At 36.9% G+C, this 15,520-nt stretch overlaps 2 protein-coding genes across 3 annotated transcripts in view; one reads left to right on the top strand and one right to left on the bottom strand.

Moving 5' to 3' along the window:
* The window catches only part of LOC140713724 (thymosin beta-10), a 452,521-nt gene extending 449,907 nt beyond the window's left edge, over nucleotides 1–2,614 (bottom strand). For both annotated transcript variants that reach the window (XM_073024164.1, XM_073024174.1), the window contains exon 1: nucleotides 2,601–2,614. The gene's annotated coding sequence lies outside the window, so the exon portion shown is untranslated. The remainder of the gene's footprint in view (nucleotides 1–2,600) is intronic.
* The window catches only part of fbxo10 (F-box protein 10), a 115,804-nt gene that overhangs the window by 41,750 nt on the left and 58,534 nt on the right, over nucleotides 1–15,520 (top strand). Inside the window, exon 3 of the mRNA XM_073024100.1 lies at nucleotides 9,416–10,264. Coding sequence (XP_072880201.1) covers nucleotides 9,416–10,264 — 849 coding nt within the window. The remainder of the gene's footprint in view (nucleotides 1–9,415; nucleotides 10,265–15,520) is intronic.

The raw sequence follows: 15,520 nt of genomic DNA, 5'->3' as shown, positions 1-15,520 counted from the left end.
ATTTCCTTTATGTGCTGGTTGGAAAATTTGTGCGCGTGCACACAGCTTAGAGGGAACATAGACTGCTGGTTGTTTCACAGAGGCTGGTATTGGGATCACTTCTTTTCACACTGTATGGCAGTGATTTGGAGAATGGAATTGATGGGCTTGTGGCTGCATTTGGAGATAATACAAAGGTAGGTGAAGGGGCAGGTAGTGTTGAGGAAACAAGGGTCTGCAGGAGGACAGACACATTAGGAGAATGGGCAAGGAAGTGGCAGGTGGAATACAGTGTAGGCAAGCACATGGTCACGCACTTTAGTACGAGGAGTAAAGGCGTAGACTATTTTCTAAACGGAGAACGCTCTGAAGTTGGAAGTGCAAAAGAACTTGGGAGTTCTGTGCTGGTTTCCTGGAGGTTAACTTGCAGGTTGAGTGGGTGGTAAGAAAGGCAAATGAAATATGAGTACATTTCCAGAGGACTCAAATATAAAAGCAAAGATGTAATGCTGAGACTTGTAGTGGTCAGACTGCAGTTGCAGTATTGTGAGCACTTCTGGGCCCCTTATGAGGGATGTATTGGCCTTTCAAAAGGTCCAGAGGAGTTTCATGAGAATGATCTTAGGAGTGAAAAGGTTAACATATGAGTAGTGTTTGATGGCTCTGGGCCTGTATTCACTGGAATTTAGAAGGGAACTGGAAGGTGAGGGGGAATCTCATTAAACCTTTCTAATAATTGAAATTTCCAGATAGAGTGGACCTGGAGAGGATGTTTCCTGTAGAGGGGAAGTCTAGGACCAGATGGCATAGTCTAGGAATACAAGAACAACTTTAGAATAGAGATGAGGAGGAATTTGTTTAGCCAGAGACAGGTGAATCTGTGGAGTTCATTGTCACAGGCAGCTGTGGAGATCAAGTTATTGGGTATACTTAAAGCAGAGGTTGATGGGTTCTTGATTAGTGAGGGTGTCAGAAGTTACAAGGAGAAGGCAGGGGAATGGGATTGAGAAGTATAATAAATCAACCAAGATCTGACTCAGTGACCCAAATGGTCTAATTCGGCTCCTATGTCTTTATGTCGTTATTGGGTTAAATGAAGAAGGATAGGAGGAACCTAAGTACAGCACATATACATAATAGGCCAAAAAGAATAAATCTGTGCTGTAATTCATTTTATAAATTCTCTTACAAAATGCACGGTGCTTCAGATAATTATTCAAAGTTAAATACTGGTTATTATTGCAAAAGGCAAAGGTTCAATACTGGTGTCCTCTCTCTGTTTCCCCTATCCTACCCTTACGCATAAAGGGAAAGGTCAAATGGCATTAACAGTGTTAGTGATTACTGAGGTGCCCAGTTCTGTTCCTGAGAACTGTCCATAAATTGAATTTTCTATAAGACAGAAAGTAATTTTTCCTGAAGTCAAGATATATGTAGATATTACAATCTGATATATAGATTTAAGTACAACAATATCTCTCAAAGTTTCAAATTGCATTTATTATCAAAGAATGTATAAATTATACAATCTTGAGATTTATTTGTTTCGAGGCAGTCACAAAGCTAGGAACACGCAAAACCCCCCCAAAAAATAAGACCAACCCCCAGTGCCCACAGACAAAAGAAAAAACAAAACAAAATGAATCAATCAATACAAGTGAGCAACCTTGGCAGAAAATTTAGTTTGACCTATAATGTAAACAATTATTAATTGATTAATGGAATTTCCATTTTAAATGTCTTTCATAATTGAGTTAGACTTTTAACTTCTGAATTCCATTTTTTTTGGTAATTTATTTTTTTATTCAAGTTCATCATCAAACAAACATTTCCATAAGATGTATTTCAGACATTGTACATACATATCATATAATCATATATATCACAAATCTCCACAAAGTATTTATCTGAGGTATTCACTTATAGAAAAGAGTGGAAAGAAAAAACAAGCAAAAGGAAAGAACTATGTACAAGTAGGGAGTGATCTTTTTTTTTACAACATATTGATTTGTGAGAATAAAATCAGGCCTATGAGGCATTATGTAGTTAAACCATTTTTCCCAGTATGAATCAAATTGTTCCAGCTTATGATTAACAGATGCTGTTATCTTCTCCATTTTGTAAATGTCCATTGTAATCACCCAGGTCATTTATAAAATTCATTAAAAGGGGTCCCAGAACAGATCCTTAAGGCACACCATTAATCACTGACCTTCATGCAGAATATGACCCGTCTATAACCACTCATTCCCTTCTGTGGGCAAGCCAATTCTGGATCCACAAAGCAAGATCCCCTTGGATCCCATGCGTCCTTAATTTCTCAATAAGCCTTGTATGGGATACCTTATCAAATGCCTTGTTGAAATCCATATACACTACATCTACTGCTCTACCTTCAATGTGTTTAGTCACATCCTCAAAAAATTCAATCAGGCTCCTCAGGCACGACCTGCCTTTGACAAAGCCATGCTGACTATTCCTGATCATATTATGCCTCTCCAAATGTTCATAAATCCTGCCTCTCAGGATCTTCTCCGTCAACTTACCAACCTCTGATAATTTTTTGGGCTATCTCTACTCCCTTTCTCAAATATATTTTGTAAAATTGCCATTATCTTCAGCCCATTCACTCTGCTCTTTTAAGTGGGGAAACTGGCTCAATTCTTCATTTTCTAACTGAGAGGTGAACAGTTTTGACTTCATTTTGAATGTATTAATATCATTTACTAAGCTAGGAAACTATTTGTTCTTGCCCTGGAGTTTCAAATTTAGATCATTGAGATGGCTGGTAACATCAACTAAAAATGCTAAATCAAATAGCCAATTGTTATCACGTAAAAGGGCTCTTTCCTCAGGCAGCTCATTTTTCTCTTCTAGAAAATTATGACAGTGTTTTTCAGTTTCTAAATCTACTCAGAACCTGTCCTCTAGAAAGCCAGCACACCTCACAATGAAGGACGAGATCGCCATATCCCAAATCTAACATTTCACAATATTCTCTGAATTCTCGTCTGTTTAATCCTCTTGCTCTAATTTTATTCACACATTTCATAACCAGTAACATAACATGTTGCAAGTTTAAAGTTTTTCCACACAGTGACTCTTGGTGTATAATGCAGTGATATTTTAGTAGAGGATGACCTAAAAAGTTTTCAAACAAAGTTGTAGTCCCAGTGGCTTTAACTATCATTGACGGTGCTCCGTCAGTACAAACACCATTGAGTTTACTAGAATCTAGGTTGTAGTTTTTCTAGGCATGATTTTACTTTGTCAAATATGTCTGATCCTCTTGTTTTTCCATGAAGCGACTCAAGACTGATAAGTTCTTCAAAGACACTAAAATTATCATCAATTCCTCTTATAAAAATGCTTAACTGGGCTACCTGACATATGTCAGCAGATTCGTCCAAAGCTAAAGAAAAGAAAGTACAAGCATGGACAAGGTCTTTCAGTTGCTCAGATACATCATGACAGAGTTCTTCTGTACGTCTCGTAACTGTTTGCTTTGACAGAACACTTCCGTCTACTTTCCTTTCAATATTTTTATCACCAAGACATCTTGCGAATATTTGAAGATAAGGCTTAACAATTTCTTCTCCATCAGAGAAAGACTTCCATTTTTTTTGGCCAATGCTCAAGCAATTTCATAGGATGCTTCTGTCATCGCCAAGCTTTCATAACTTCTTTTAACAAATATAATTTGTCTTTTGCTTTCTTCCTTTTTCTTAATCACATTCTCTTTCTGTAACTCAGACCCAAGCACTAGCTTCAATTTTCCTTCTATTTCAGTCTGGAGTTGTGTTTTATAGTGTCTGTTAAGATCATATAACCATATAACAATCACAGCACGGAAACAGGCCATTCCGGCCCTCCTAGTCCGTGCGGAACTCTTAATCTCACCTAGTCCCACCTACCCGCACTCAGCCCATAACCCTCCACTCCTTTCCTGTCCATATACCTATCCAATTTTACCTTAAATGACACAACTGAACTGGCCTCTACTACTTCTACAGGAAGCTCATTCCACACAGCTATCACTCTCTGAGTAAAGAAATACCCCCTCATATTTCCCTTAAACTTTTGCCCCCTAACTCTCAAATCATGTCCTCTCGTTTGAATCTCCCCGACTCTCAATGGAAACAGCCTATTCACGTCAACTCTATCTATCCCTCTCAACATTTTAAATACCTCGATCAAATCCCCCCTCAACCTTCTACGCTCCAATGAATAGAGACCTAACTTGTTCAACCTTTCTCTGTAACTTAAGTGCTGAAACCCAGGTAACATCCTAGTAAATCGTCTCTGCACTCTCTCTAATTTATTGATATCTTTCCTATAATTCGGTGACCAGAACTGTACACAATATTCCAAATTTGGCCTCACCAATGCCTTGTACAATTTTAACATTACATCCCAACTTCTGTACTCAATGCTCTGATTTATAAAGGCCAGCGTTCCAAAAGCCTTCTTCACCACCCTATCTACATGAGACTCCACCTTCAGGGAACTATGCACTGTTATTCCTAGATCTCTCTGTTCCACTGCATTCCTCAATGCCCTACCATTTACCCTGTATTTTCTATTTGGATTATTCCTGCCAAAATGTAGAACCTCACACTTCTCAGCATTAAACTCCATCTGCCAATGTTCAGCCCATTCTTCTGTCTTCTATTATGTGAGAAAGTGTTTTCACAAACAATGCACAACAGTTTCCCACTGTTCATTGAATTCACACTTACTATCACTTTCTGCTTTTCTTTTGTACTGTGATGGGTAACTGAATGTAAAAACAAGGCTTAATTTTCAATAAAGTACAAAAATGTTCACAAAGGACGAACAAAGTGCAATTCCGTAGCGCACGAGTGTCAATTCTAAACTGACTGGCAAAAACCTGCGACACACTGCTGGTGCAGACGTCTGGTACCTCAGGATCAAGCAAGTATCAAACATGTATTTTTTGAACATTGAATTTTCAAATAGGTTACAGAAAGAAAAAAAATTATCAACCCTTCCCCCCTCCCCTTAACCCCTCCCCCCTAACATCCCTGTAGAAAAAAAAGAGAAGAAAAAAGAAAGAAAGAAAGAATGCCTGGATATCGGAAGATCCCCACATGCTCCATGGAGTTCATAATAACTTTAATATGTATATTTATTTCTTTCCCCAGATGACCAATAATTTTATCTTCGGAGCACCTATATATTTAATCCTATCTTTTGTAAATAAGGGCGCCAAATTTTCAGAAATATTTCATATTTATCTCTTAAATTATAAGTAATTTTTTTCAAGTGGAATGCAGCTAAAAATTTCATTCTTCCAATGATCTATAATTAAGTATGAATCCGATTTCCAAGTAACTGCAATAGCCTTTTTGGCTACTGCCAGTGCAATTTTTATGAATTCTTTCTGATATTTATTCAATTTGGATTTCGATTTTATCCCTTCAATATCGCCTAGTAAAAATAATGTTGGACTATGTGGAAGTTGTATTCCAATAATTTGTTCCAGTAAAACTCTTAAATTTGTCCAAAAAGGTTTAATTTTTAAAAAAGACCAAGTAGAGTGTAAAAAAGTACCAATTTCTTGATTACATCGGAAGCATTGATCAGATAAATTTGGGTTTAATTTATTTATTTTTTGTGGTGTAATATATAATTGATGTAAAAAATTATATTGCACTAGTCTTAGCCGGACATTTGTTGTATTTGTCATACTGTCAAGACATAGTCTTGACCAATTTGTTTCTTCAATTTTAATATTCAAATCAGTTTCCCATTTTTGTCTTGACTTATGAATTCCTTGTTTAATTGCCTGCTTTAGAATCAAACTATACATACAAGAAATAAAGTTTTGAATTTTTCCTTTTTGAATTAAAATTTCTATTTCATTAGGTTTCGGCAATAACATTGTTTGACCCAATTTATCTCTTAAATAAGCCCTTAATTGGAAATAACAAAAAAGAGTGTTGTTTGATATTTTATATTTATTCTTTAATTGATCAAATGACATTAATATACCTTCTTCAAAACAATCTCCTATATATCTAATCCCTTTTTGAAACCAGTTGTATAAAAGTTGGTTATCCATTGTAAAAGAAGTAAGTTTATTTTGAATTAAAGGTCTCTTTGCTAATAAAGATTTCTTTATCTCATCATCAACATTTATCTTATTCCATAAATCAATCAAATGTTTTAATATAGGAGATTCTTTCTTTTCCCATATCCATTTATATATATTTATATATATATAAGATTTTATATATATCTTCTGGTATATTTTCTCCTATTTTATCTAATTCTATTCTAATCCATTCCGGTTTATCTTCATCAAAAAAAGATGCAATAAATCTAAGTTGATTTGCTTTATAATAATTTTTAAAGTTTGGAAGTTGTAACCCTCCTAGGTCAAATTTCCATGTCAATTTTTCCAACGATATTCTTGACATCTTACCTTCCCAAAGGAATTTCCTCACACATTTATTTACCGGTAACTCTTGAAAAAACTTCTGCGGTAATTGTATTGGTAGTGTTTGGAATAAATATTGTAATCTAGGGAATACATTCATTTTTACAGCATTTACTCTGCCTACTAATGTTATTTGTAACATCGTCCATTTATCAAGATCTTCTTGAATTTTTTTCAATAATGGTAAATAATTTATATAAATTCTTTATATCATTATCAACTCTTATACCTAAATATTTTATACCATTTATCGGCCATCTAAATTGAGTTATTAATTGACATTGACTATAATCTCCTTTAGTAAGGGGTAGAATTTCACTTTTATCCGAATTTATTTTGTAGCCTGATATTTTCCCATATTCTTCCAATCTAGAAGATAATTTATGCAGCGTATACAGTGGGTTTGTTAAATAAAGCAAAACATCGTCAGCAAATAAATTAATCTTATATTCCTCCTGGTTAACTCTGAAACCCATAATATCTGGGTCTGTTCTAATTAATTCAGCTAATGGTTCTATCGCCAACACAAATAAAGCAGGTGATAATGGACAACCTTGTCTAGTTGACCTTGTTAACTGAAATGATGTTGAAATTTGACCATTTGTCATTACTTTAGCTTTGGGATTAGTATTTAAGGTTTTAATCCATTTTATAAAAGATTTTCCTAACCCATACTTTTCCAATACCTTAAATAAAAAATCCCATTCCAATCTATCAAATGCTTTTTCTGTATCTAAAGCAACTGCCACACTCATTTCCTCCCTCTTTTGTGCCAGATGAATTATACTAAGTAACTGAGTTACATTATCTGCTGATTGTCTATTTTTGATAAATCCTGTTTGATCCATATGTATTAAATTTTGGTAAGTATTTAGATAATCTATTAGATAAAATTTTTGCTATTTTATAGTCGGTGTTCAGCAAAGAAATAGGTCTATATGATGTTGGCTTTAAAAGATCTCTATATCTTTTTTTGGCAATACTATTAAAATAGCTGTCGAAAAAGATTCTGGAAGTTTATGCGTTCTTTCCGCTTGGTGTATTAACTCCATAAAAGGAGGAATTAGTAAATCTTTAAACTTTTTGTAAAATTCAGGCGGAAAACCATCTTCTCCTGGGGATTTATTACTCTGAAGTGATCCTAGAGCTTCTTCGACCTCTTTTAATGTAAAAGACATATCTAATCCCTTCTGTTCTTCCGAATTCAATTTTGGAAGAGTTATTTGTGATAAAAACCTTTCTATCTCAACATTATTATTTTGTGATTCTGATTGATACAGTTCAGAATAAAAATTCTTAAAAATTTCATTAATTTCTAAAGATTTATAAGTAATTTTATTTACACTTGTTCTAAATTCATTTATCGTTTTGGAAGTCTGGTCTGTTTTTAACTGCCAAACAAGAATCTTGTGTGATCTTTCACCTAGTTCGTAATATCTCTGTTTAGTTCTCATAATTGCTTTTTCTGTTCGGTATGTCTGAAGTGTATTATATTGTAACTTCTTGTTAACAAGTTGTCTTCTTTTTTCTTCTGTCATATATCTTTGAGATTCTTTTTCTAATTTTGTAATCTTTTTCTCCAATTGATCTGTTTCTACCATATATTCCTTCTTAATTTTAGAAGTATAACTTCTTATCTGACCTCTCAAATATGCCTTAATTGCTTCCCATACTATAAATTTATCATCAACTGAATGTAAATTTGTATCTTAAAAAAAACTGAATCTGCTTTTTCATGAAATCACAAAAATCTTGATGTTTTAATAATATTGAATTAAATCTCCATCTGTAAATCGATTCCTCTTTATCCATCATTATCATTGTCATTATCAAGGGGGAATGATCCGACAATATTCTTGCTTTATATTCCATATTTTTCACTCTGTCTTGAATATTTGTTGATGATAGAAAAAAATCTATCCTTGAATAAGTTTTATGTCTATTTGAATAAAATGAATAATTTCTTTCTTTTGGATTAATTTTTCTCCATATATCAATCAAATTTAAATCTTTCATCAATAATAAAGTTAATTTTGCTACTTTTGATTTTGTAACAACATTTGTTGATCTATCTAAAACTGGGTCTAAACAAAAATTAAAATCTCCACCTATTAATATTTTGTCATATGCGTCAATCATGTATTGAATCAAACATGTATTGAACAATTATGGAATGACTGCAGAACAAAAATCCTTCTTTCCTAGTTTCACTCATTGAACATTTTAAAAAATTGAAAACAGATTAATGTGAAAGAAGATAACATTCGCCAAAAGATGTGCATGAAATAACAAAATCGCTAAGAATAATTGCTAAGTTTTAGATTTATTCTCAGTAAAACCCATTTCTAGCTCTAAGCTACTTGGATTCCTGTTACAGATTTTTTTTCTACAAATCGGGTTTTGGTTAATATTTTTTGCATGAATAGGCTTACTTTTTTATTATTATCACTGTGCCACAATGTGCCACTTCTAATCATCCAACGCGCCACTTCTGGCGCATGCGTCATAGCTTGGCCATCCCTGCAATAGAATCTTTTAAGAGACTCTGATAGGTACATGGAGCTTAGAAAAATAGAGGGCCATGGGTAACCCTAGGTAATTTCTAAGGTAAGTACATGTTCGGCACAGCATTGTGGGCTGTAGGGCTTGTATTGTGCTGTAGGTTTTCTATGTTTCTAAACATTGTCCTCTGTGGGTGTGAGCCTCGAAAGTGTCCAAAGATGCCAGTTTGTTCAGAAAACAAGTGGGTTCCCCTTTGAGAAGGGCGGTCTGCCGCTCCAATAAATTATGGATCAGCATGGCTTCAGCAGCATTTAATGTGGTTAATTCCAACCAGCCAAAAATGGGCAAGAATTGTTACTTCGTGTTACCTCATTCTGAGAACAAAAAAAAATTTGAGAAGAGCAATCTTAGTAATTTAATGTGAAATAACTGATATGCACAAACTGACTGTCATTTTTTTTTAATCAACAGACATTTTCCGGCCACATCCAACTTGATAACTGCAATGTAGAGAATGGGCAGCTACATATCCATGCACCCGGGACCTGCCAGGTGAAGTTTTGTACTTTTAGCCAGTCCAGCATCAACTTCCACAACGTAGCCCTTAGCATAATTGAAAACTCAGAATTCATTGGGAGTGAGAGTACATCGGTGAGTGTGGCAGGCCCTGGTGCAACTGACAGAAATTGGGCCTGCAAGCACTTGGCAGTTGCTGCCAAATCCAAATCTGTTTTGAATTCACCAGGCCAAGCTCAATCAACTACTTGTAACTCCAGAAATCACTGTCAGAATTCACCAAGCAACTTGGAAACTTTTCAGTCGAATGAGAATGGTTTACAGCAGAACTCCACTCAAAATTTCCAGACGTCCTACACAAAAGATGGTCATTACAACAGGGAAAGATGTATTCTGAAAGGAAATCATTGTGATGGGGAGGTGGTGACCATGGACACTGATTACAGTGACAATGAAATGAGCACAAGCAGCGAGAATGAAGATGAGGAGCAATCTGTGTATAAACTTTCTTACCAGTCCCATGGCCTGAGTCGCTTGTTGTCAAGGACTAATCCACCCAGACTTCAGAAGAAGGGGACAGATCTTCTGCAGATGGATTTAGAGTTGAAAACTCTGCAGAAGGAGTTGCAGAAGGATAAAGAGGCTCAGATTCTTGCCAGTACCCTGCAGGGCTGTTTAATCCGGAAGTGCCTTTTTCGGGATGGAAAGGGTGGAGTGTTTATTTGTAGTCAAGGGCAAGCTAGACTGGAATGCAACATCTTCAGAAACCTCAGCTATGCTGTGCGGGGCATCCAAAATGCCAAGGTATAACTGAGAGTAAAGATTTTAAGAGCAGCTGGATGAGGTTGTAAGTTTTAATATCTTGATTCTCCAGCTCTTAAATCAATATTATTAATGCATTACAATTTAACAGTCTGCCTCTAGTTTTTCATCTCAAGTTGTTTGATAGGTTTTGCTCCTTTTACTTAGGAAGATAAAGGACACACAGCTTCTAAACCTATACTGGGAAGAGATAGAATGTACCTATTTTTGTCTACAGGTCAGGAAATGATTCAGGTGCAACGTTTTACATTAGTGCTGGAACATCAATGGGATGGGTAAGATTCATTGTGTTACTCTGGAGATCCAAGAAAAGAATTTAATTTGATATTTGCATGGGGCCATCATCAATACTTGCTATTTACAAATTTCATTATGTATTAATGGCACAAAAAATGCAATGTGAACCGTGAGGAGGAAGGGAAAAAACACCATGGGGGGTGTCCTGGTGAAAGTATGGAAGGGAAAGTAAGAAATAATATGAACTGTATATCCAAATCTTTGAGCATGTCAGACATAATTGATTTTAAAGAAGATCATATTGCATTTTTAACTTTTTTAGTACAAGAGTAGAGTACAAAGCAAAGGAATTCACACCAAATGTAACACACTTGGAAAAAGTTCCAAGGGTATTTAGTTGAACATTATTAATGAGGTGTTGAAGTTATGTGGTGAGGAGGGAAAAGGTGTAAGATCAATTGGGTGGTTATAGTGTGGGATTTTAATTCTCCCTATATTGAATGGAATTGCATTCGTGCAGGGAGCTAGATAGGGCAAAATTGGTCAAGCCCTTCAAAGAATGTTTTGTGGCACAATATATAGATAGTCCTACTATAGATAGGGCAGCACTTGATCTGATCCAAGGAACTGAGACTGGGCAGGTAGTGGAAGTGCTGAGTGTTTGTTAAGGGATGTTGATGAACAGAGGGACCTTGGAGTTCAAGAACCGGGTTTTACTGAAAATAGCAGAATAAGTACATAAGGTGGTGAAGAGATCATATGGCATGCTTGCCTTCACAGCTCAGACTATACAATATAAGAAATTGGGACATGACGTTGGAATTTTACAGAACAGTCACACTTGGACTGTTGTGTGCATTTCTTGTTAGCACACCGTAGGAGGAACGTGGTCGGCTGGAGAGACAGTGCAAAGGAGATTCACCGGGATTTGTAAATTGATTTATTATTGTTATGTACCAAGATACAGTGAAAAACTTCGTTTTGCATTTGATCTATACAGGTTGCTGCAGTACATCAGTATGCTGAGGTAGTACAATAGAAAAGCAATAACAGAATCAGAATAAAATGTTACAGAGAAAGTGCAGTACAGACAGACAATAAGATGCAAGGCCATGACAAGGAAGATTGTGAGGTCAGGAGTCCATCTTGACATACAAGAGGTCGATTCAGTAGCCTCATAACAGTGGGGTAAAAGCTGCACTTGAACCTTGCACTGGGCAATCTAATATTGCCCAGTGGTAAGGGAGAGAAGAATGTCTGGGATGGGAGAGGTCTTTAATTATGTTGGCTCCTTTACAAAGGCAGAGAGAAGTGTAGAGAGAGACCATGCCGGGGAGGCTGGTTTCCATGACTATGCCGAGCTGTGTCCATAACTCTCTGTAGTTTCTTGTCTTTGGCAGCACAGTTACTACATCAAGCTATGATATATCTAGATAGGAATCTTTCTATGTTAATCAATAAAAATTAGTGAGGGTCAATGGGACATGCCAAATTTCTTTTGTGTCCTGAGGAAATAGAGGCACTGGTACACTTTCTTGGTCATGTATGTCACTGTTTCAGACGGACGTTGCCTGGAATGGTGGTCTTAGTTACGGGGTGAGATTGGATAGGCTGGGCTTGTTTTCCCTGGAGCAAAGGAGGCTGAGGGATGACTTGATCGAGGTCTCTAAACTACAGGAGGCATAGAGAGGGTAGATAGTCTTTTTCACAAGCTAAGAGTATCAAAGCCAGATGACATGGGTTTAATGTGAAAGGAAAGAGTTTTGAAGGGAATCTGAGGGGTAAGTTTTATTTTACAGAGATTGGTTGATTTTGGGAACACTGCTAGAGAAGGTGGTTGAATCAGATACAATTATACATTTAACAGGCATTTAGACAAGCTCCTGAGCAGGTAGAAGGCTCTATACCTAATATCGGCAAATGCAATTGATGTAGAAGGATAAAAAGGCCGGCTTGGATGTTGTGGGCCAATGGGCCCATTTCTGTGCCGCATAACTGGAGAAAAGCTGGGGTTGTTTCTCTTAGAATAGGCTGAGGGTGATATAATTGAGGCATTTGAAATTGAGTGGCTTGATATTATGATGAGGGAATATGTTGAAAAATTTATAGCAATGCAGAATTAAGATAATTGGAAAGAGCATTAGGGAGCACTTGAGAAATATTTAAAGTGGTGTGATATGAGCAAATGAACAGGGTTGTGAATTATAATGACATCAAAGAAACTTATAGGTTAATACATTTAGGAAAGATGTTTCTAAAGTCCAGGATTTTGTCTGTCTGATCTGTACCAAACATTGAGCATATGGTTTAATGGCAAAAAGCAGCTGTTGACAATCTGAGAAGCAGAGGTAGTCCATTCAGTGGTATATTGGTAGAAGATAAGTTCAAAAGGTTAATGTGTACTGTGACTTAGAATTTTAAAACTAGCAGTGTATTTATTAAATGAATTGATCAAACTTCTTTCTTTCTCTCATGGTATCATAGTCTCATGGTCTCTCATAGGTAACTGGAATACTTTTGTAGTACGGTGACTGTTGTAAGGTAACCTTAACAACTGCAGCCAGTTTTTACCAGCAATATCTCAGAAACAGCACTGTACAGGTGATCGGCTAATTTAATAGTTGATGGTTGCCAGTAAATCTTATTGACTTCAGGAAGGGGAAGTCGAGGGAACACACCAGTCCTCACCGAGGGATCAGAAGTGGAAAGGGTGAGCAGTTTCGAGTTTCTCGGTGTCAGCATCTCTGAGGATCTATCCTAGACCAAACACATTGATGCAATTACGATGAAGACTCGACAGTGGCTATTTTTCAATGGTTGAATTTAGTGTCAGAGAATTTATATAGTATATAACCTGAAATTCTTACTCTATGCAGACATCCACGAAACAGAGAGAAAAAGAAACCAAAGAATAAATGACAGAACAACGTTAGAACTCCAAGGCCCCTCTCCCCTCCCACACACAGGCAGCATTAAAACATCAACCCTCCCTCCCACCATTTGATCCAGCAAAAAGCATCACACCCACCACCCACCATGAAAGCAACAGCGTCCCCAGAGACTGTGATCTCGACTCCATCCCAACACTGCAAAATCAATGGACCCCCCCCCACTAATGAGGGAGAGAGAGGGAGATACTCACTCCTACCACAGCAAAAGGGGAAACCAACAGCTCGCCATTTCAATGTTGCAGTCCGCAGCATGGCTAATTTGAGTTCCCCTGAGGTGAGAATCAGCAGACTGTATCTCACCATTGGAAAGGGAAAGAGATCACTCGAGTTCAGAGGCCTCTGACAGCCATGCCCACTGTCTCGACGCTTCGATCTCCCGCCAAGCTTCAATCGGCGACATCGGTGAGGAATCCAGTCATCCACAAGGATACATCCCAAAAGTGCACATCTTCGAAGCTTCACCTGGAGATACCAAAGCACAAGTCTCTTGGTGAGTTCTGAAGAGCAAGAACCCGCCGCCCGTGAAGAACGTAGATCATGGGCTCTGACAGAACCCAGCCACCATGGAGAGCATTCTAACTGGTTGCATCGTGACTGGTGTGGAGTGGCCACTACACAGAATCTGAAAAAACTGCAGGAAGTTGTAGTCAGCCTGCTCCATAATGGGCACTAGCCTCCCCAGCATCCAGGACACCTTCAAGAAGCAACATCTGACAAAGTCAGCATCCATCATGATGACCCACATCGCCCAGGACATGCTCCCTTCTCATTGCTGCCATCAAGGAGGCAGTATAGAAGTTTGAAGATGCACACTCAGCATTTCAGGAACAGCTTCTTTCCCTCCACCATCAGGTTTCTGAATAAATGATGAGCCCATGTACACTAACTCAGTATTTTTCTCTCTTCTTGCACCATTTATTTAATTTAGTTTTTTAAAATGCAGGTTTCCCCCACAATCCGAAGGTAGAGCGTTCCTGTGGAAGTGTTTGTAAACCGAAATGTCATAAAGCGAAGAAGCAATTACCATTAATTTATATGGGAAAAATTTTTGAGCATTCCCAGACCCAAAAAAATAACCTACCAGATCAAACCAAATAACACATAAAACCTAAAATAACACTAACATATAGTAAAAGCAGGAATGATATGATAAATATACACACTATATAAAGTAGAAATATTATATGTACAGTGTAGTTTAACTTATCAAGATCGGGAAGACAGCGAGCCAAAATCAATTTGGAGGAAAAAAATTGGCATGTACACGCCTACGCACGTACACGCATACGTACGTACACAATCAACTGCCCGCACAAGGTTTCACGGTCATTGTAGTCTTTCTTGGGGTAAACACACATATAAAGCGGGCATCTTTTTTTTCGTAAAAGTGAAAATCCTCTTTGGTTAGCGAGAACAGGTACTGATGTAGGTATTTCATAACAGCGAGTTGTCGTAAAGCAAACGTTCGAAAACCGGGGGACACCTGTATATACTTAAGTGTATAGTTGTATTATGTAGTGCAATATATTGCTGCTGCAAAGCAACAAATTTTATAACACATGTTGGTGATCGTAAACTGATTCTGATTCTGATAGCAAGTACTGTGTTGGCTTTGTTTACATCACCTTTGAAGCTATATAGTATTTACCATCATATCTGAAATACAGCATCATGTTCTTGTGCTATCTCCTCGTATAGTAGTGCAGTGTAGGATATACCTTAGGAATAGAGTTTATTAGTGGTTCTAGGAAAAATTGCAGTTATGGCTTAAACCCTTCTCTTATAATTGTTAATGCTCTTATAATCATCCAATTTAAATTCTTGGAACAGGGAGCAGAGCCCCACAAAACATTTGCCCCGTAGGGCACAAATAACACACTGGAGCCAGCATGTTATACTGGCTAAATGTAGTTGCATAACATATTATGTATGAGCTTGGACTAAAGGGTTTAAAAAACCAAGCAATTGTAAGATAGGAGAAATAGGTGGTGAAGATTTTTTTTGCTTTTGATTTTTGTGCTTTGTAAATGTCTAAATTTTGTTTCAATAT

This window comes from Hemitrygon akajei, chromosome 2, assembly GCF_048418815.1.
Source record: "Hemitrygon akajei chromosome 2, sHemAka1.3, whole genome shotgun sequence".
NCBI classification, from domain to species: Eukaryota; Metazoa; Chordata; class Chondrichthyes; order Myliobatiformes; family Dasyatidae; genus Hemitrygon; species Hemitrygon akajei.
The sequence above is the reverse complement of the archived record's forward strand: the minus strand, read 5'-3'. Positions and strand labels throughout refer to the sequence as shown.